The 22,934-nt window shown below is 48.3% G+C and overlaps 2 protein-coding genes and 1 long non-coding RNA gene across 8 annotated transcripts in view; 1 reads left to right on the forward strand and 2 right to left on the reverse strand.

Annotated features, from left to right (window-relative positions):
* LOC140719475 (uncharacterized) overlaps window positions 1–22,934 on the reverse strand; it is a 159,583-nt gene that overhangs the window by 40,579 nt on the left and 96,070 nt on the right. The gene's annotated exons all lie outside the window — the stretch shown is intronic.
* On the forward strand, window positions 390–2,744 carry LOC140719077 (uncharacterized). The gene is made up of 3 exons (XR_012096856.1): window positions 390–727; window positions 1,405–1,872; window positions 2,185–2,744. It is a non-coding gene; the product is annotated as an uncharacterized lncRNA (long non-coding RNA).
* Window positions 4,769–22,934, reverse strand: part of LOC140719098 (retinol dehydrogenase 11-like) — a 39,475-nt gene continuing 21,309 nt past the window's right edge. Inside the window, exons 2-4 of the mRNA XM_073033480.1 lie at window positions 7,911–8,150; window positions 7,220–7,309; window positions 4,769–5,070 (exon numbers count right to left, since the gene is read on the reverse strand). Of these exons, the coding sequence (XP_072889581.1) occupies window positions 4,784–5,070; window positions 7,220–7,309; window positions 7,911–8,150 (617 nt within the window). The 3' untranslated portion in view covers window positions 4,769–4,783. The remainder of the gene's footprint in view (window positions 5,071–7,219; window positions 7,310–7,910; window positions 8,151–22,934) is intronic.

Raw genomic sequence — 22,934 nt, forward strand, 5'->3', positions numbered from 1 at the left:
AGTGTTAGAGGAGGCACAGTATTTCAGTGTTTTTGTATTGGTGAGGTGTTAGAGTGTTAGAGGAGGCACAGTATTTCAGTGTTTTTGTATTGGTGAGGTGTTATTAGAGTGTTAGAGGAGGCACAGTATTTCAGTGTTTTTGTAATGGTGAGGTGTTAGAGTGTTAGAGGAGGCACAGTATTTCAGTGTTTTTGTATTGGTGAGGTGTTAGAGTGTTAGAGGTGAGGCCACAGTATTTCAGTGTTTTTGTATTGGTGAGGTGTTAGAGTGTTAGAGGAGGCACAGTATTTCAGTGTTTTTGTATTGTGAGGTGTTAGAGTGTTAGAGGAGGCACAGTATTTCAGTGTTTTTGTATTAGTGAGGGTGTTAGAGTGTTAGAGGAGGCACAGTATTTCAGTGTTTTTGTATTAGTGAGGTGTTAGAGTGTTAGAGGAGGCACAGTATTTCAGTGTTTTTGTATTGGTGAGGTGTTAGAGTGTTAGAGGAGGCACAGTATTTCAGTGTTTTTGTATTGGTGAGGTGTTAGAGTGTTAGAGGAGGCACAGTATTTCAGTGTTTTTGTATTGGTGAGGTGTTAGAGTGTTAGAGGAGGCACAGTATTTCAGTGTTTTTGTATTGGTGAGGTGTTAGAGTGTTAGAGGAGGCACAGTATTTCAGTGTTTTTGTATTGGTGAGGTGTTAGAGTGTTAGAGGAGGCACAGTATTTCAGTGTTTTTGTATTAGTGAGGTGTTACAGTGTTAGAGGAGGCACAGTATTTCAGTGTTTTTGTAATGGTGAGGTGTTAGAGTGTTAGAGGAGGCACAGTATTTCAGTGTTTTTGTATTGGTGAGGTGTTAGAGTGTTAGAGGAGGCACAGTATTTCAGTGTTTTTGTATTGGTGAGGTGTTAGAGTGTTAGAGGAGGCACAGTATTTCAGTGTTTTTGTATTGGTGAGGTGTTAGAGTGTTAGAGGAGGCACAGTATTTCAGTGTTTTTGTATTGGTGAGGTGTTAGAGTGTTAGAGGAGGCACAGTATTTCAGTGTTTTTGTATTGGTGAGGTGTTAGAGTGTTAGAGGAGGCACAGTATTTCAGTGTTTTTGTATTGGTGAGGTGTTAGAGTGTTAGAGGAGGCACAGTATTTCAGTGTTTTTCTATTGGTGAGGTGTTAGAGTGTTAGAGGAGGCACAGTATTTCAGTGTTTTTGTATTGGTGAGGTGTTAGAGTGTTAGAGGAGGCACAGTATTTCAGTGTTTTTGCTATTGGTGAGGTGTTAGAGTGTTAGAGGAGGCACAGTATTTCAGTGTTTTTGTAATGGTGAGGTGTTAGAGTGTTAGAGGAGGCACAGTATTTCAGTGTTTTTGTATTGGTGAGGTGTTAGAGTGTTAGAGGAGGCACAGTATTTCAGTGTTTTTGTATTGGTGAGGTGTTAGAGTGTTAGAGGAGGCACAGTATTTCAGTGTTTTTGTATTAGTGAGGTGTTAGAGTGTTAGAGGAGGCACAGTATTTCAGTGTTTTTGTAATGGTGAGGTGTTAGAGTGTTAGAGGAGGCACAGTATTTCAGTGTTTTTGTATTGGTGAGGTGTTAGAGTGTTAGAGGAGGCACAGTATTTCAGTGTTTTTGTATTGGTGAGGTGTTAGAGTGTTAGAGGAGGCACAGTATTTCAGTGTTTTTGTAATGGTGAGGTGTTAGAGTGTTAGAGGAGGCACAGTATTTCAGTGTTTTTGTATTGGTGAGGTGTTAGAGTGTTAGAGGAGGCACAGTATTTCAGTGTTTTTGTATTGGTGAGGTGTTAGAGTGTTAGAGGAGGCACAGTATTTCAGTGTTTTTGTATTGGTGAGGTGTTAGAGTGTTAGAGGAGGCACAGTATTTCAGTGTTTTTGTATTAGTGAGGTGTTAGAGTGTTAGAGGAGGCACAGTATTTCAGTGTTTTTGTATTGGTGAGGTGTTAGAGTGTTAGAGGAGGCACAGTATTTCAGTGTTTTTGTATTGGTGAGGTGTTAGAGTGTTAGAGGAGGCACAGTATTTCAGTGTTTTTGTATTGGTGAGGTGTTAGAGTGTTAGAGGAGGCACAGTATTTCAGTGTTTTTGTATTGGTGAGGTGTTAGAGTGTTAGAGGAGGCACAGTATTTCAGTGTTTTTGTATTGGTGAGGTGTTAGAGTGTTAGAGGAGGCACAGTATTTCAGTGTTTTTGTAATGGTGAGGTGTTAGAGTGTTAGAGGAGGCACAGTATTTCAGTGTTTTTGTATTAGTGAGGTGTTAGAGTGTTAGAGGAGGCACAGTATTTCAGTGTTTTTGTATTGGTGAGGTGTTAGAGTGTTAGAGGAGGCACAGTATTTCAGTGTTTTTGTAATGGTGAGGTGTTAGAGTGTTAGAGGAGGCACAGTATTTCAGTGTTTTTGTATTGGTGAGGTGTTAGAGTGTTAGAGGAGGCACAGTATTTCAGTGTTTTTGTATTAGTGAGGTGTTAGAGTGTTAGAGGAGGCACAGTATTTCAGTGTTTTGGTATTAGTGAGGTGTTAGAGTGTTAGAGGAGGCACAGTATTTCAGTGTTTTTGTATTGGTGAGGTGTTAGAGTGTTAGAGGAGGCACAGTATTTCAGTGTTTTTGTATTAGTGAGGTGTTAGAGTGTTAGAGGAGGCACAGTATTTCAGTGTTTTTGTATTAGTGAGGTGTTAGAGTGTTAGAGGAGGCACAGTATTTCAGTGTTTTTGTATTAGTGAGGTGTTAGAGTGTTAGAGGAGGCACAGTATTTCAGTGTTTTGGTATTGGTGAGGTGTTAGAGTGTTAGAGGAGGCACAGTATTTCAGTGTTTTGGTATTAGTGAGGTGTTAGAGTGTTAGAGGAGGCACAGTATTTCAGTGTTTTTGTAATGGTGAGGTGTTAGAGTGTTAGAGGAGGCACAGTATTTCAGTGTTTTTGTATTGGTGAGGTGTTAGAGTGTTAGAGGAGGCACAGTATTTCAGTGTTTTTGTATTAGTGAGGTGTTAGAGTGTTAGAGGAGGCACAGTATTTCAGTGTTTTTGTATTGGTGAGGTGTTAGAGTGTTAGAGGAGGCACAGTATTTCAGTGTTTTTGTATTAGTGAGGTGTTAGAGTGTTAGAGGAGGCACAGTATTTCAGTGTTTTTGTATTGGTGAGGTGTTAGAGTGTTAGAGGAGGCACAGTATTTCAGTGTTTTTGTATTGGTGAGGTGTTAGGGTGTTAGAGGAGGCACAGTATTTCAGTGTTTTTGTATTGGTGAGGTGTTAGAGTGTTAGAGGAGGCACAGTATTTCAGTGTTTTTGTATTAGTGAGGTGTTAGAGTGTTAGAGGAGGCACAGTATTTCAGTGTTTTGGTATTAGTGAGGTGTTAGAGTGTTAGAGGAGGCACAGTATTTCAGTGTTTTTGTATTGGTGAGGTGTTAGAGTGTTAGAGGAGGCACAGTATTTCAGTGTTTTTGTATTGGTGAGGTGTTAGAGTGTTAGAGGAGGCACAGTATTTCAGTGTTTTTGTATTGGTGAGGTGTTAGGGTGTTAGAGGAGGCACAGTATTTCAGTGTTTTTGTATTGGTGAGGTGTTAGAGTGTTAGAGGAGGCACAGTATTTCAGTGTTTTTGTATTGGTGAGGTGTTAGAGTGTTAGAGGAGGCACAGTATTTCAGTGTTTTTGTATTAGTGAGGTGTTAGAGTGTTAGAGGAGGCACAGTATTTCAGTGTTTTTGTATTAGTGAGGTGTTAGAGTGTTAGAGGAGGCACAGTATTTCAGTGTTTTTGTATTGGTGAGGTGTTAGAGTGTTAGAGGAGGCACAGTATTTCAGTGTTTTTGTATTGGTGAGGTGTTAGAGTGTTAGAGGAGGCACAGTATTTCAGTGTTTTTGTAATGGTGAGGTGTTAGAGTGTTAGAGGAGGCACAGTATTTCAGTGTTTTTGTATTGGTGAGGTGTTAGAGTGTTAGAGGAGGCACAGTATTTCAGTGTTTTTGTATTGGTGAGGTGTTAGAGTGTTAGAGGAGGCACAGTATTTCAGTGTTTTTGTATTGGTGGGGTGTTAGAGTGTTAGAGGAGGCACAGTATTTCAGTGTTTTGGTAATGATGAGGAAACAGAGGAGGCATGGTATTTTCGTGCTTTTGTAATATTATTTCAGCATCTGCGATCTGGGTTCACCTCTAACCGCTATCTGTTAGGAGTTTGTACGTTCTCCCTGTGAACAGGTGGGGTTCCTCCTCATGATCAATTTGCTCCATATTCCATAAAGATGCAGAGATTGGGTTCTGGTTTGTGAGTAGTTGGTATGTCCTGTTGTCGCTGGAAGCGTGTCCCAGCACTCAGCAAGTGCACATTACACTGTATGTTTCAATATACGTGAAAAATAAACATCGTCTTATCTTCAGGAAGTGGGATCAAAGGTTGAAGGAGGTTGATGCTATTGTTACAGAGACTAATGCCCCAAATGTCACAAGCTGAGCCTGTTTTATTTCATAGGACCCATGTTTCAGGGGTTAGTGTTGCAGCCATTAAGAATTCAGCAGCTTAACTTCAGGAGTAAGAATTCTAAATAGGGACACAGATGACCTGACAAAGATAGCGACCATCCCTGTCTCTGCAGAACTTGCCTGACATGCTGTGTTCCTCCACAAACAGCTAGAATTTTAAGTTGATTCACAGGGTCCTTCAGCCTATCTGGTCTGTATTAACCAACTGCTGTCCGTTAATGTTGATTCTGCACTCCCACCCCTCATTCACTGGCGGCAATTTCCGGCGGCCAATTAATCCACACATGATTGTGATGTGTGCTGTTCTCTGTTACACTGCACTGTGAAATGTCAGAATTTCAGCAGAGATTTGTGACCTTCCCCTCCCACCCCCGCCAATCCAAATTCCAGCCTTTCCCTCGATCCACACAAAACCTGCCCCTGACCTGTGTGCCGCAGCTGTTTGGAGAGTTCCAGGGTGAAGAGGATATTCATCAGTTTGCTGTTGTTGTAGAATTGGTTAAAGGGGGGCCGCCCCAGGTCCTCACCCCGCAGCTGCCCCAGCTTCACCTCCCCTTTCCTGTGGCTCATGGAGGAGACGTTTACAATCCGGCTGCTTGGAGTCCTCTTCAGCAGACCTGGTCCATCAGACATAGGAGCAGAATTAGGCATTCAGTACAGTGGGTTCCATCATGGCTGATTTATTTTCCCACCCCAGTACCATGCCCCTGCCTTTTTCTGTAACCTTTGTTACGTAACCCCGTAACCAGGTAACTTACCAGCAAAGATAGATGGATCAGCTGAGTCGGATGCTACTATTTTCAAACGTTTTATTCAACAAGGGCACAAACGTATGGTTAATACAAAACATTCAGATCATATACATCGTCAAAACTCAATCTAAAACACTGGTGTAACCATAATCAATCAGAAATAAGCTCTACAGTTGTCTAGGGGTAATACTGAGTCCAATTGAAAGATAAAGAGTCACTCAGAAGTTTGCAGGCTTTTCCTTTTTGGGAACCGCTGGGGTTTTTACGTTGTAGAGAGAGAGAGATGATTTAGAAAAGATAAACACTTGCCCGTCGTCTTGGCAGAGCAAATCCTTGGAATCAGGGGAGCAGACGTCCCCGTTGTTAGTTAAAAGCAGTCTTTCGTTGGCTCTGGCCACAGATTCAAATTCGGAATCTAACGCACGTGGCTTCCTTCAAAATGGCGTCCCACTCCCACGGGAATCGGTAACGTGCTTCCTTGGTGTCTCCTGGGTGCGTCTGAGGGTTCCCCCCCCCCTCAGACCCTCCTTTATACTTCTTCACGGGATCGCAGGTGTCAATCAAGTTGCAGGTAATGCGATCTCTCTCTCAACCAGCCCACTTTGCCCGAGGGCTTTTCACGTGGTCTCCATGAGACAATAGTCAGGGTCACCTTTATTCTGCTTCTTGGGAGAACGTGGACTCTCTCTCTCTCTCTCCCATTTTTCTCTGTCTATTCAGCACGTCTCTTCCTCTTTTGGGTCAGCTGACCCCCCCTCGACTAGGGTTCTTGAGATTCTCACAAAGGAGGGGGCCGATGGCATAACACCTTCTACACCCTGACTAATCAAGACCCTATCAACTTCCGTTTTATATATCCTCAAAGTCTTGGCCTCCGCAGCCGTCTGTGGCAATGAATTCCACAGACTCACCATTCTCTGGCTAAAGAAATTCCTTCTCCTCTCCATTCTAAATAGATGTCCCTCCACTCTGAGGCTGTGCCCTCTGGTCTTAGACTCTCCCACTGTTGGATGCATCCTCTCCATGTCCATTCTATCTAGGCCTTTCAATATTCAATAAGTTTTAATGAGATCCTGCCTCAGTCTTCTAAACTCCAGTGAGTGCTTGACAGTACCATCAGTGTTAGCCCTTTCATTCCAGAATCATTCTCATAAACCCCTTCTGGATCCTCTCCAATACCGGCACATCTTTCCTTAGAAAAGAGACCCAGAAGTTGGAGGCAGGCTTGCAACAGAATGGCCAGCAATGTCAGGCCAGTGTTTTCCCCAAACCCCCAGCCATTTCACCACTGCTCACATGCCCCAGCATCTGCCCCCCAACCCAGTCAGATGGGCTTCACACTCCCCATGGGGGTGGAGATTAGGGTCAATAGTGGGGACCAACCAGTAACAGAGCCAGTTTCTGGTCTCAGCCCATCAGTTCACCATCTCCATCCCTGTCACTCAGCCCCCACCCACCTACCCCTCAAGAAATTCAGCAAAACCTGTCAGGCAGGTGTCTCCCTGTTTCCTCACTGGTAACAGGAGTCACCTGCAACCTATTTAAACCCACAACCCTTGTTCACTCATTTGAACCAGCCAGCCTCAACAATTTCCTTGTCTTCAGCTCTTTGTTATGTTAATTATCTGTTCTCTCTTGTTTTGTGGCCCCTCGTGGCCAGTTAATTTGCAGATAATTATTAATGTGATTGTTCAGTGCTATGTTGTCTCCACTGCTCTGTGTTGGATACGTCCTCCTCTGCATTTCATAACTAATCCTGAGCAAGCACACACAAAATGCTGCAGGAACTCAGCAGGTCAGGCAGCATCCAGTCGAGGTTTTGGGCCAGGACCCTTTATCAAGACAAGTGTGACCATTCTCCACTACAGACATTGCCAATCAGCCGAGCTCCATCAGCATTCTGTGTGCATTGTGTCACCTGTCCCACCGACCATCCCCAGGTCACTGTTACACCTCCCGTTCTCACTCTGAACTCCCCTCCCCTGGGGTGGGGCATCAGGTGGGAGTCACTCACCCAGCAGCAAGTTGGTCAGCAGGAAGTGACCCAGATAGTTGGTGGCGAAGGTCAACACCAAGCCCTCGGGAGTGATGGCAGTCGGCAGGCCTGGGGGAGACAGAACATTCTGGAACCAGTCATCTCAGTGAGAGGGCTGGAGGGCAACAGGCTGTTCCAGGAGCAAGAAGGGAAGGTGTGCTGGGGTCAGGGAGGAAGAGGCGGAGGGAGAGGAGTGAGATGTGGTGTGGGTATCAGGAAGGAGGAGGGAGTAGAGGGAGAGTGGGGAAGAAGGCTTGTCTGATGGAGGGTGAGGGAAAATGGGGTGTAGCACACACAGCTTGAGTGGGGATGGGGTGAGGAGGGTGACAGAAACTAATGAGGACTCAGCACCAATGGCAGACTGCTGCCTCCCCATGACCCTTCCTGCATCCTCACCCCTCCCCTCGACCCTTCCTGCATCCTCACCCCTCCCCGCAACCCTTCCTGCATCCTCACCCCTCCCCTCGACCCCTCCTGCATCCTCACCCCTCCCCACGACCCCTCCTCCATGCTGAGCCCCTTCTCCTGGAGACTCCCTCTCACTCCCACCTTCACCCACTTCTCCGGCACACTCTTCAACCCTCCCACCCCACGACCCTCGCTCCTCTCCCAACCCTCCCCTTTCCCCTCACTCCCCCACACCCCTTCTGACTGAGCCTCATCTCGTTACCGGATGCGCCCGCATTGTTGACGAGGATATCGAGCCGCCTCTCCTCCCGCTGGATCTGCTCGGTAAACTGCCGCACCGACTTCATGCAGCTGGTGTCGAGGATGCGAAGGTGGACGTTGCTGTTACCCGTCTTCTGTCGGATCGCCCGCTCGGCCCTCCGACCTCTCTCCTCGCTGCGACAGGCAAGGATCACACGGGCGTTCCTCCGGGCAAAGTCCTCAGCAATGTACCAGCCAATCCCTGGCACAGACACAAACCCTCCATGGGAACCATTTCCAACACATAATCACTTCTCCGTCCCCAAGCTCCCACCCCTCGGAGAGAGAGAGAGGGTCAGGGCAAATGGCACCTGGTCGAGGGTCCGGAGTTTGGGATCAGAGCTGAGAGTTTGCTGTTTGTAAAGCGAGAGTGATAACAATGTCGATGGAAGCAGTATAATCTGCAATATCTATGTGAGGGGTGGTCTCAATTCAAAATAAACGTACAACAGTACAGGCTCTTCGGCCCACAATGTTGTACCGATCTTTTAACCGACTCCAAGAGCAATCTAACCCTTCTGCCCCACATAGCCTCTGTTTTCCTATCATCTACGACCCTACCTACGATTGGGTGCTATGGTAACGTAGCAGTCAGCATAATACAGTTACAGCGCCCGCGACCCGGGTTCAGTTCCCGCCACTGTCTGTACGGAGTTCTGCTTGTGGCTTTCTCTTGGTTTCCTCTCATATTGCAAAGACGTGCAGGTTAGCAGCTTAGTGGGTGAGGTGGGTAATTTACTGGTATGGACCCATTGCAGCAGCTTAGTGGGTGAGGTGGGTAATTTACTGGTATGGACATGGACCCATTGCAGCAGCGTAGTGGGTGAGGTGGGTAATTTACTGGTATGGACATGGACCCATTACAGCAGCTTAGTGGGTGAGGTGGGTAATTTACTGGTATGGACATGGACCCATTACAGCAGCTTAGTGGGTGAGGTGGGTAATTTACTGGTATGGACATGCACCCATTACAGCAGCTTAGTGGGTGAGGTGGGTAATTTACTGGTATGGACATGGACCCATTGCAGCAGCTTAGTGGGTGAGGTGGGTAATTTACTGGTATGGACATGGACCCATTGCAGCAGCTTAGTGGGTGAGGTGGGTAATTTACTGGTATGGACATGGACCCATTGCAGCAGCATAGTGGGTGAGGTGGGTAATTTACTGGTATGGACATGGACCCATTGCAGCAGCATAGTGGGTGAGGTGGGTAATTTACTGGTATGGACCCATTACAGCAGCTTAGTGGGTGAGGTGGGTAATTTACTGGTATGGACATGGACCCATTGCAGCAGCTTAGTGGGTGAGGTGGGTAATTTACTGGTATGGACATGGACCCATTGCAGCAGCTTAGTGGGTGAGGTGGGTAATTTACTGGTATGGACATGGACCCATCGCAGCAGCTTAGTGGGTGAGGTGGGTAATTTACTGGTATGGACATGGACCCATTGCAGCAGCTTAGTGGGTGAGGTGGGTAATTTACTGGTATGGACATGGACCCATTGCAGCAGCTTAGTGGGTGAGGTGGGTAATTTACTGGTATGGACATGGACCCATTGCATCAGCTTAGTGGGTGAGGTGGGTAATTTACTGGTATGGACATGGACCCATTGCATCAGCTTAGTGGGTGAGGTGGGTAATTTACTGGTATGGACATGGACCCATCGCAGCAGCTTAGTGGGAGAGGTGGGTAATTTACTTGTATGGACCCATTGCAGCAGCTTAGTGGGTGAGGTGGGTAATTTACTGGTATGGACATGGACCCATTGCAGCAGCTTAGTGGGTGAGGTGGGTAATTTACTGGTATGGACATGGACCCATTGCATCAGCTTAGTGGGTGAGGTGGGTAATTTACTGGTATGGACCCATTGCAGCAGCTTAGTGGGTGAGGTGGGTAATTTACTGGTATGGACATGGACCCATTGCAGCAGCTTAGTGGGTGAGGTGGGTAATTTACTGGTATGGACATGGACCCATTGCAGCAGCTTAGTGGGTGAGGTGGGTAATTTACTGGTATGGACATGGACCCATTGCAGCAGCTTAGTGGGTGAGGTGGGTAATTTACTGGTATGGACATGGACCCATTGCAGCAGCTTAGTGGGTGAGGTGGGTAATTTACTGGTATGGACATGGACCCATTGCAGCAGCTTAGTGGGTGAGGTGGGTAATTTACTGGTATGGACATGGACCCATTGCAGCAGCTTAGTGGGAGAGGTGGGTAATTTACTGGTATGGACATGGACCCATTCCAGCAGCTTAGTGGGTGAGGTGGGTAATTTACTGGTATGGACATGGACCCATTGCAGCAGCTTAGTGGGTGAGGTGGGTAATTTACTGGTACGGACCCATTGCAGCAGCTTAGTGGGTGAGGTGGGTAATTTACTGGTATGGACCCATTGCAGCAGCTTAGTGGGTGAGGTGGGTAATTTACTGGTATGGACATGGACCCATTGCAGCAGCTTAGTGGGTGAGGTGGGTAATTTACTGGTACGGACCCATTGCAGCAGCTTAGTGGGTGAGGTGGGTAATTTACTGGTATGGACATGGACCCATTGCAGCAGCTTAGTGGGTGAGGTGGGTAATTTACTGGTATGGACATGGACCCATTGCAGCAGCTTAGTGGGTGAGGTGGGTAATTTACTGGTATGGACATGGACCCATTGCAGCAGCTTAGTGGGTGAGGTGGGTAATTTACTGGTATGGACATGGACCCATTGCAGCAGCTTAGTGGGTGAGGTGGGTAATTTACTGGTATGGACATGGACCCATTGCAGCAGCTTAGTGGGTGAGGTGGGTAATTTACTGGTATGGACATGGACCCATTGCAGCAGCTTAGTGGGTGAGGTGGGTAATTTACTGGTATGGACATGGACCCATTGCAGCAGCTTAGTGGGTGAGGTGGGTAATTTACTGGTATGGACATGGACCCATTGCAGCAGCTTAGTGGGTGAGGTGGGTAATTTACTGGTATGGACATGGACCCATTGCAGCAGCTTAGTGGGTGAGGTGGGTAATTTACTGGTATGGACATGGACCCATTGCAGCAGCTTAGTGGGTGAGGTGGGTAATTTACTGGTATGGACATGGACCCATTGCAGCAGCATAGTGGGTGAGGTGGGTAATTTACTGGTATGGACATGGACCCATTGCAGCAGCTTAGTGGGTGAGGTGGGTAATTTACTGGTATGGACATGGACCCATTGCAGCAGCTTAGTGGGTGAGGTGGGTAATTTACTGGTATGGACATGGACCCATTGCAGCAGCTTAGTGGGTGAGGTGGGTAATTTACTGGTATGGACATGGACCCATTGCAGCAGCTTAGTGGGTGAGGTGGGTAATTTACTGTTATGGACATGGACCCATTGCAGCAGCTTAGTGGGTGAGGTGGGTAATTTACTGGTATGGACATGGACCCATTGCAGCAGCTTAGTGGGTGAGGTGGGTAATTTACTGGTATGGACATGGACCCATTGCAGCAGCTTAGTGGGTGAGGTGGGTAATTTACTGGTATGGACATGGACCCATTGCAGCAGCTTAGTGGGTGAGGTGGGTAATTTACTGGTATGGACATGGACCCATTGCAGCAGCTTAGTGGGTGAGGTGGGTAATTTACTGGTATGGACATGGACACATTGCAGCAGCTTAGTGGGTGAGGTGGGTAATTTACTGGTATGGACCCATTGCAGCAGCTTAGTGGGTGAGGTGGGTAATTTACTGTTATGGACATGGACCCATTGCAGCAGCGTAGTGGGTGAGGTGGGTAATTTACTGGTATGGACCCATTGCAGCAGCTTAGTGGGTGAGGTGGGTAATTTACTGGTACGGACCCATTGCAGCAGCTTAGTGGGTGAGGTGGGTAATTTACTGGTACGGACCCATTGCAGCAGCTTAGTGGGTGAGGTGGGTAATTTACTGGTACGGACCCATTGCAGCAGCTTAGTGGGTGAGGTGGGTAATTTACTGGTACGGACCCATTGCAGCAGCGTAGTGGGTGAGGTGGGTAATTTACTGGTATGGACATGGACCCATTGCAGCAGCTTAGTGGGTGAGGTGGGTAATTTACTGTTATGGACATGGACCCATTGCAGCAGCTTAGTGGGTGAGGTGGGTAATTTACTGGTATGGACATGGACCCATTGCAGCAGCTTAGTGGGTGAGGTGGGTAATTTACTGGTACGGACCCATTGCAGCAGCTTAGTGGGTGAGGTGGGTAATTTACTGTTATGGACATGGACTCATTGCAGCAGCTTAGTGGGTGAGGTGGGTAATTTACTGGTATGGACATGGACCCATTGCAGCAGCTTAGTGGGTGAGGTGGGTAATTTACTGGTATGGACATGGACCCATTGCAGCAGCTTAGTGGGTGAGGTGGGTAATTTACTGGTATGGACATGGACCCATTGCAGCAGCTTAGTGGGTGAGGTGGGTAATTTACTGGTATGGACATGGACCCATTGCAGCAGCTTAGTGGGTGAGGTGGGTAATTTACTGGTATGGACATGGACCCATTGCAGCAGCTTAGTGGGTGAGGTGGGTAATTTACTGGTACGGACCCATTGCAGCAGCTTAGTGGGTGAGGTGGGTAATTTACTGTTATGGACATGGACTCATTGCAGCAGCTTAGTGGGTGAGGTGGGTAATTTACTGGTACGGACCCATTGCAGCAGCTTAGTGGGTGAGGTGGGTAATTTACTGGTATGGACATGGACTCATTGCAGCAGCTTAGTGGGTGAGGTGGGTAATTTACTGGTACGGACCCATTGCAGCAGCTTAGTGGGTGAGGTGGGTAATTTACTGGTATGGACATGGACCCATTGCAGCAGATTAGTGGGTGAGGTGGGTAATTTACTGGTATGGACATGGACCCATTGCAGCAGCTTAGTGGGTGAGGTGGGTAATTTACTGTTATGGACATGGACCCATTGCAGCAGCTTAGTGGGTGAGGTGGGTAATTTACTGGTATGGACATGGACCCATTGCAGCAGCTTAGTGGGTGAGGTGGGTAATTTACTGGTATGGACATGGACCCATTGCAGCAGCTTAGTGGGTGAGGTGGGTAATTTACTGGTACGGACCCATTGCAGCAGCTTAGTGGGTGAGGTGGGTAATTTACTGGTATGGACATGGACCCATTGCAGCAGCATAGTGGGTGAGGTGGGTAATTTACTGTTATGGACATGGACTCATTGCAGCAGCTTAGTGGGTGAGGTGGGTAATTTACTGGTATGGACCCATTGCAGCAGCTTAGTGGGTGAGGTGGGTAATTTACTGTTATGGACATGGACTCATTGCAGCAGCTTAGTGGGTGAGGTGGGTAATTTACTGGTATGGACATGGACCCATTGCAGCAGCTTAGTGGGTGAGGTGGGTAATTTACTGTTATGGACATGGACTCATTGCAGCAGCTTAGTGGGTGAGGTGGGTAATTTACTGTTATGGACATGGACCCATTGCAGCAGCTTAGTGGGTGAGGTGGGTAATTTACTGGTATGGACATGGACCCATTGCAGCAGCTTAGTGGGTGAGGTGGGTAATTTACTGTTATGGACATGGACTCATTGCAGCAGCTTAGTGGGTGAGGTGGGTAATTTACTGGTATGGACCCATTGCAGCAGCTTAGTGGGTGAGGTGGGTAATTTACTGGTATGGACCCATTACAGCAGCTTAGTGGGTGAGGTGGGTAATTTACTGGTATGGACATGGACCCATTGCAGCAGCTTAGTGGGTGAGGTGGGTAATTTACTGGTATGGACATGGACCCATTGCAGCAGCTTAGTGGGTGAGGTGGGTAATTTACTGGTATGGACATGGACCCATTGCAGCAGCTTAGTGGGTGAGGTGGGTAATTTACTGGTATGGACATGGACCCATTGCAGCAGCTTAGTGGGTGAGGTGGGTAATTTACTGGTATGGACATGGACCCATTGCAGCAGCTTAGTGGGTGAGGTGGGTAATTTACTGGTATGGACATGGACCCATTGCAGCAGCTTAGTGGGTGAGGTGGGTAATTTACTGGTATGGACATGGACCCATTGCAGCAGCTTAGTGGGAGAGGTGGGTAATTTACTGGTATGGACATGGACCCATTCCAGCAGCTTAGTGGGTGAGGTGGGTAATTTACTGGTATGGACATGGACCCATTGCAGCAGCTTAGTGGGTGAGGTGGGTAATTTACTGGTACGGACCCATTGCAGCAGCTTAGTGGGTGAGGTGGGTAATTTACTGGTATGGACCCATTGCAGCAGCTTAGTGGGTGAGGTGGGTAATTTACTGGTATGGACATGGACCCATTGCAGCAGCTTAGTGGGTGAGGTGGGTAATTTACTGGTACGGACCCATTGCAGCAGCTTAGTGGGTGAGGTGGGTAATTTACTGGTATGGACATGGACCCATTGCAGCAGCTTAGTGGGTGAGGTGGGTAATTTACTGGTATGGACATGGACCCATTGCAGCAGCTTAGTGGGTGAGGTGGGTAATTTACTGGTATGGACATGGACCCATTGCAGCAGCTTAGTGGGTGAGGTGGGTAATTTACTGGTATGGACATGGACCCATTGCAGCAGCTTAGTGGGTGAGGTGGGTAATTTACTGGTATGGACATGGACCCATTGCAGCAGCTTAGTGGGTGAGGTGGGTAATTTACTGGTATGGACATGGACCCATTGCAGCAGCTTAGTGGGTGAGGTGGGTAATTTACTGGTATGGACATGGACCCATTGCAGCAGCTTAGTGGGTGAGGTGGGTAATTTACTGGTATGGACATGGACCCATTGCAGCAGCTTAGTGGGTGAGGTGGGTAATTTACTGGTATGGACATGGACCCATTGCAGCAGCTTAGTGGGTGAGGTGGGTAATTTACTGGTATGGACATGGACCCATTGCAGCAGCTTAGTGGGTGAGGTGGGTAATTTACTGGTATGGACATGGACCCATTGCAGCAGCATAGTGGGTGAGGTGGGTAATTTACTGGTATGGACATGGACCCATTGCAGCAGCTTAGTGGGTGAGGTGGGTAATTTACTGGTATGGACATGGACCCATTGCAGCAGCTTAGTGGGTGAGGTGGGTAATTTACTGGTATGGACATGGACCCATTGCAGCAGCTTAGTGGGTGAGGTGGGTAATTTACTGGTATGGACATGGACCCATTGCAGCAGCTTAGTGGGTGAGGTGGGTAATTTACTGTTATGGACATGGACCCATTGCAGCAGCTTAGTGGGTGAGGTGGGTAATTTACTGGTATGGACATGGACCCATTGCAGCAGCTTAGTGGGTGAGGTGGGTAATTTACTGGTATGGACATGGACCCATTGCAGCAGCTTAGTGGGTGAGGTGGGTAATTTACTGGTATGGACATGGACCCATTGCAGCAGCTTAGTGGGTGAGGTGGGTAATTTACTGGTATGGACATGGACCCATTGCAGCAGCTTAGTGGGTGAGGTGGGTAATTTACTGGTATGGACATGGACACATTGCAGCAGCTTAGTGGGTGAGGTGGGTAATTTACTGGTATGGACCCATTGCAGCAGCTTAGTGGGTGAGGTGGGTAATTTACTGTTATGGACATGGACCCATTGCAGCAGCGTAGTGGGTGAGGTGGGTAATTTACTGGTATGGACCCATTGCAGCAGCTTAGTGGGTGAGGTGGGTAATTTACTGGTACGGACCCATTGCAGCAGCTTAGTGGGTGAGGTGGGTAATTTACTGGTACGGACCCATTGCAGCAGCTTAGTGGGTGAGGTGGGTAATTTACTGGTACGGACCCATTGCAGCAGCTTAGTGGGTGAGGTGGGTAATTTACTGGTACGGACCCATTGCAGCAGCGTAGTGGGTGAGGTGGGTAATTTACTGGTATGGACATGGACCCATTGCAGCAGCTTAGTGGGTGAGGTGGGTAATTTACTGTTATGGACATGGACCCATTGCAGCAGCTTAGTGGGTGAGGTGGGTAATTTACTGGTATGGACATGGACCCATTGCAGCAGCTTAGTGGGTGAGGTGGGTAATTTACTGGTACGGACCCATTGCAGCAGCTTAGTGGGTGAGGTGGGTAATTTACTGTTATGGACATGGACTCATTGCAGCAGCTTAGTGGGTGAGGTGGGTAATTTACTGGTATGGACATGGACCCATTGCAGCAGCTTAGTGGGTGAGGTGGGTAATTTACTGGTATGGACATGGACCCATTGCAGCAGCTTAGTGGGTGAGGTGGGTAATTTACTGGTATGGACATGGACCCATTGCAGCAGCTTAGTGGGTGAGGTGGGTAATTTACTGGTATGGACATGGACCCATTGCAGCAGCTTAGTGGGTGAGGTGGGTAATTTACTGGTATGGACATGGACCCATTGCAGCAGCTTAGTGGGTGAGGTGGGTAATTTACTGGTACGGACCCATTGCAGCAGCTTAGTGGGTGAGGTGGGTAATTTACTGTTATGGACATGGACTCATTGCAGCAGCTTAGTGGGTGAGGTGGGTAATTTACTGGTACGGACCCATTGCAGCAGCTTAGTGGGTGAGGTGGGTAATTTACTGGTATGGACATGGACTCATTGCAGCAGCTTAGTGGGTGAGGTGGGTAATTTACTGGTACGGACCCATTGCAGCAGCTTAGTGGGTGAGGTGGGTAATTTACTGGTATGGACATGGACCCATTGCAGCAGATTAGTGGGTGAGGTGGGTAATTTACTGGTATGGACATGGACCCATTGCAGCAGCTTAGTGGGTGAGGTGGGTAATTTACTGTTATGGACATGGACCCATTGCAGCAGCTTAGTGGGTGAGGTGGGTAATTTACTGGTATGGACATGGACCCATTGCAGCAGCTTAGTGGGTGAGGTGGGTAATTTACTGGTATGGACATGGACCCATTGCAGCAGCTTAGTGGGTGAGGTGGGTAATTTACTGGTACGGACCCATTGCAGCAGCTTAGTGGGTGAGGTGGGTAATTTACTGGTATGGACATGGACCCATTGCAGCAGCATAGTGGGTGAGGTGGGTAATTTACTGTTATGGACATGGACTCATTGCAGCAGCTTAGTGGGTGAGGTGGGTAATTTACTGGTATGGACCCATTGCAGCAGCTTAGTGGGTGAGGTGGGTAATTTACTGTTATGGACATGGACTCATTGCAGCAGCTTAGTGGGTGAGGTGGGTAATTTACTGGTATGGACATGGACCCATTGCAGCAGCTTAGTGGGTGAGGTGGGTAATTTACTGTTATGGACATGGACTCATTGCAGCAGCTTAGTGGGTGAGGTGGGTAATTTACTGTTATGGACATGGACCCATTGCAGCAGCTTAGTGGGTGAGGTGGGTAATTTACTGGTATGGACATGGACCCATTGCAGCAGCTTAGTGGGTGAGGTGGGTAATTTACTGTTATGGACATGGACTCATTGCAGCAGCTTAGTGGGTGAGGTGGGTAATTTACTGGTATGGACCCATTGCAGCAGCTTAGTGGGTGAGGTGGGTAATTTACTGGTATGGACCCATTACAGCAGCTTAGTGGGTGAGGTGGGTAATTTACTGGTATGGACATGGACCCATTGCAGCAGCTTAGTGGGTGAGGTGGGTAATTTACTGGTATGGACATGGACCCATTGCAGCAGCTTAGTGGGTGAGGTGGGTAATTTACTGTTATGGACATGGACTCATTGCAGCAGCTTAGTGGGTGAGGTGGGTAATTTACTGTTATGGACATGGACTCATTGCAGCAGCTTAGTGGGTGAGGTGGGTAATTTACTGGTATGGACCCATTGCAGCAGCTTAGTGGGTGAGGTGGGTAATTTACTGGTATGGACCCATTGCAGCAGCTTAGTGGGTGAGGTGGGTAATTTACTTGTATGGACATGGACCCATTGCAGCAGCTTAGTGGGTGAGGTGGGTAATTTACTGGTATGGACATGGACCCATTGCAGCAGCTTAGTGGGTGAGGTGGGTAATTTACTGTTATGGACATGGACCCATTGCAGCAGCTTAGTGGGTGAGGTGGGTAATTTACTGGTACGGACCCATTGCAGCAGCTTAGTGGGTGAGGTGGGTAATTTACTGTTATGGACATGGACCCATTGCAGCAGCTTAGTGGGTGAGGTGGGTAATTTACTGGTATGGACCCATTGCAGCAGCTTAGTGGGTGAGGTGGGTAATTTACTGGTATGGACATGGACCCATTGCAGCAGCTTAGTGGGTGAGGTGGGTAATTTACTGGTATGGACATGGACCCATTGCAGCAGCTTAGTGGGTGAGGTGGGTAATTTACTGGTATGGACCCATTGCAGCAGCTTAGTGGGTGAGGTGGGTAATTTACTGGTATGGACATGGACACATTCCAGCAGCTTAGTGGGTGAGGTGGGTAATTTACTGGTACGGACCCATTGCAGCAGCTTAGTGGGTGAGGTGGGTAATTTACTGGTACGGACCCATTGCAGCAGCTTAGTGGGTGAGGTGGGTAATTTACTGGTATGGACATGGACCCATTGCAGCAGCTTAGTGGGTGAGGTGGGTAATTTACTGGTATGGACCCATTGCAGCAGCTTAGTGGGTGAGGTGGGTAATTTACTGGTATGGACATGGACCCATTGCAGCAGCTTAGTGGGTGAGGTGGGTAATTTACTGGTACGGACCCATTGCAGCAGCTTAGTGGGTGAGGTGGGTAATTTACTGGTACGGACCCATTGCAGCAGCTTAGTGGGTGAGGTGGGTAATTTACTGGTACGGACCCATTGCAGCAGCTTAGTGGGTGAGGTGGGTAATTTACTGGTACGGACCCATTGCAGCAGCTTAGTGGGAGAGGTGGGTAATTTACTGGTACGGACCCATTGCAGCAGCTTAGTGGGTGAGGTGGGTAATTTACTGGTATGGACATGGACCCATTGCAGCAGCTTAGTGGGTGAGGTGGGTAATTTACTGGTATGGACATGGACCCATTGCAGCAGCTTAGTGGGTGAGGTGGGTAATTTACTGGTATGGACATGGACCCATTGCAGCAGCTTAGTGGGAGAGGTGGGTAATTTACTGGTATGGACATGGACCCATTGCAGCAGCTTAGTGGGTGAGGTGGGTAATTTACTGGTATGGACCCATTGCAGCAGCTTAGTGGGTGAGGTGGGTAATTTACTGGTATGGACATGGACCCATTGCAGCAGCTTAGTGGGTGAGGTGGGTAATTTACTGGTACGGACCCATTGCAGCAGCTTAGTGGGTGAGGTGGGTAATTTACTGGTATGGACATGGACCCATTGCAGCAGCTTAGTGGGTGAGGTGGGTAATTTACTGGTATGGACATGGACCCATTGCAGCAGCTTAGTGGGTGAGGTGGGTAATTTACTGGTATGGACATGGACCCATTGCAGCAGCTTAGTGGGTGAGGTGGGTAATTTACTGGTACGGACCCATTGCAGCAGCTTAGTGGGTGAGGTGGGTAATTTACTGGTATGGACATGGACCCATTGCAGCAGCTTAGTGGGTGAGGTGGGTAATTTACTGGTATGGACATGGACCCATTGCAGCAGCTTAGTGGGAGAGGTGGGTAATTTACTGGTATGGACATGGACCCATTGCAGCAGCTTAGTGGGTGAGGTGGGTAATTTACTGGTATGGACATGGACTCATTGCAGCAGCTTAGTGGGTGAGATGGGTAATTTACTGGTATGGACATGGACCCATTGCAGCAGCTTAGTGGGTGAGGTGGGTAATTTACTGGTATGGACATGGACCCATTGCAGCAGCTTAGTGGGTGAGGTGGGTAATTTACTGGTATGGACATGGACCCATTGCAGCAGCTTAGTGGGTGAGGTGGGTAATTTACTGGTATGGACATGGACCCATTGCAGCAGCTTAGTGGGTGAGGTGGGTAATTTACTGGTATGGACATGGACCCATTGCAGCAGCTTAGTGGGTGAGGTGGGTAATTTACTGGTATGGACATGGACCCATTGCAGCAGCTTAGTGGGTGAGGTGGGTAATTTACTGGTATGGACATGGACCCATTGCAGCAGCTTAGTGGGTGAGGTGGGTAATTTACTGGTATGGACATGGACCCATTGCAGCAGCTTAGTGGGTGAGGTGGGTAATTTACTGGTATGGACCCATTGCAGCAGCGTAGTGGGTGAGGTGGGTAATTTACTGGTATGGACATGGACCCATTGCAGCAGCTTAGTGGGTGAGGTGGGTAATTTACTGGTATGGACCCATTGCAGCAGCTTAGTGGGTGAGGTGGGTAATTTACTGGTATGGACATGGACCCATTGCAGCAGCTTAGTGGGTGAGGTGGGTAATTTACTGGTATGGACATGGACCCATTGCAGCAGCGTAGTGGGTGAGGTGGGTAATTTACTGGTATGGACATGGACCCATTGCAGCAGCTTAGTGGGAGAGGTGGGTAATTTACTGGTATGGACATGGACCCATTGCAGCAGCTTAGTGGGTGAGGTGGGTAATTTACTGGTATGGACATGGACCCATTGCAGCAGCGTAGTGGGTGAGGTGGGTAATTTACTGGTATGGACATGGACCCATTGCAGCAGCTTAGTGGGTGAGGTGGGTAATTTACTGGTATGGACATGGACCCATTGCAGCAGCGTAGTGGGTGAGGTGGGTAATTTACTGGTATGGACATGGACCCATTGCAGCAGCGTAGTGGGTGAGGTGGGTAATTTACTGGTATGGACATGGACCCATTGCAGCAGAGTAGTGGGTGAGGTGGGTAATTTACTGGTATGGACATGGACCCATTGCAGCAGCTTAGTGGGTGAGGTGGGTAATTTACTGGTATGGACATGGACCCATTGCAGCAGCGTAGTGGGTGAGGTGGGTAATTTACTGGTATGGACATGGACACATTCCAGCAGCTTAGTGGGTGAGGTGGGTAATTTACTGGTATGGACCCATTGCAGCAGCTTAGTGGGTGAGGTGGGTAATTTACTGGTATGGACATGGACCCATTGCAGCAGCTTAGTGGGTGAGGTGGGTAATTTACTAGTATGGACATGGACCCATTGCAGCAGCGTAGTGGGTGAGGTGGGTAATTTACTGGTATGGACATGGACCCATTGCAGCAGCTTAGTGGGTGAGGTGGGTAATTTACTGGTATGGACATGGACCCATTGCAGCAGCTTAGTGGGTGAGGTGGGTAATTTACTGGTATGGACATGGACCCATTGCAGCAGCTTAGTGGGTGAGGTGGGTAATTTACTGGTATGGACATGGACCCATTGCAGCAGCTTAGTGGGTGAGGTGGGTAATTTACTGGTATGGACATGGATCCATTGCAGCAGCTTAGTGGGTGAGGTGGGTAATTTACTGGTATGGACATGGACCCATTGCAGCAGCTTAGTGGGTGAGGTGGGTAATTTACTGGTATGGACATGGACCCATTGCAGCAGCTTAGTGGGTGAGGTGGGTAATTTACTGGTATGGACATGGACCCATTGCAGCAGCTTAGTGGGTGAGGTGGGTAATTTACTGGTATGGACATGGACCCATTGCAGCAGCTTAGTGGGTGAGGTGGGTAATTTACTGGTATGGACATGGACCCATTGCAGCAGCTTAGTGGGTGAGGTGGGTAATTTACTGGTATGGACATGGACCCATTGCAGCAGCTTAGTGGGTGAGGTGGGTAATTTACTGGTATGGACCCATTGCAGCAGCTTAGTGGGTGAGGTGGGTAATTTACTGGTATGGACCCATTGCAGCAGCTTAGTGGGTGAGGTGGGTAATTTACTGGTATGGACATGGACCCATTGCAGCAGCTTAGTGGGTGAGGTGGGTAATTTACTAGTATGGACATGGACCCATTGCAGCAGCGTAGTGGGTGAGGTGGGTAATTTACTGGTATGGACATGGACCCATTGCAGCAGCTTAGTGGGTGAGGTGGGTAATTTACTGGTATGGACCCATTGCAGCAGCGTAGTGGGTGAGGTGGGTAATTTACTGGTATGGACATGGACCCATTGCAGCAGCTTAGTGGGTGAGGTGGGTAATTTACTAGTATGGACATGGACCCATTGCAGCAGCGTAGTGGGTGAGGTGGGTAATTTACTGGTATGGACATGGACCCATTGCAGCAGCTTAGTGGGTGAGGTGGGTAATTTACTGGTATGGACATGGACCCATTGCAGCAGCTTAGTGGGTGAGGTGGGTAATTTACTGGTATGGACATGGACCCATTGCAGCAGCTTAGTGGGTGAGGTGGGTAATTTACTGGTATGGACATGGACCCATTGCAGCAGCTTAGTGGGTGAGGTGGGTAATTTACTGGTATGGACATGGACCCATTGCATCAGCTTAGTGGGTGAGGTGGGTAATTTACTGGTATGGACATGGACCCATTGCAGCAGCGTAGTGGGTGAGGTGGGTAATTTACTGGTATGGACATGGACACATTCCAGCAGCTTAGTGGGTGAGGTGGGTAATTTACTGGTATGGACATGGACACATTCCAGCAGCTTAGTGGGTGAGGTGGGTAATTTACTGGTATGGACATGGACCCATTGCAGCAGCTTAGTGGGGGAGGTGGGTAATTTACTGGTATGGACATGGACACATTCCAGCAGCTTAGTGGGTGAGGTGGGTAATTTACTGGTACGGACCCATTGCAGCAGCTTAGTGGGTGAGGTGGGTAATTTACTGGTATGGACCCATTGCAGCAGCTTAGTGGGTGAGGTGGGTAATTTACTGGTATGGACATGGACCCATTGCAGCAGCTTAGTGGGTGAGGTGGGTAATTTACTGGTATGGACATGGACCCATTGCAGCAGCTTAGTGGGTGAGGTGGGTAATTTACTGGTATGGACATGGACCCATTGCAGCAGCTTAGTGGGTGAGGTGGGTAATTTACTGGTATGGACATGGACCCATTGCAGCAGCTTAGTGGGTGAGGTGGGTAATTTACTGGTATGGACATGGACCCATTGCAGCAGCTTAGTGGGTGAGGTGGGTAATTTACTGGTATGGACATGGACCCATTGCAGCAGCTTAGTGGGTG

This window comes from Hemitrygon akajei, chromosome 31 (genome assembly GCF_048418815.1).
Source record: "Hemitrygon akajei chromosome 31, sHemAka1.3, whole genome shotgun sequence".
In the NCBI taxonomy this organism is placed as follows: Eukaryota; Metazoa; Chordata; class Chondrichthyes; order Myliobatiformes; family Dasyatidae; genus Hemitrygon; species Hemitrygon akajei.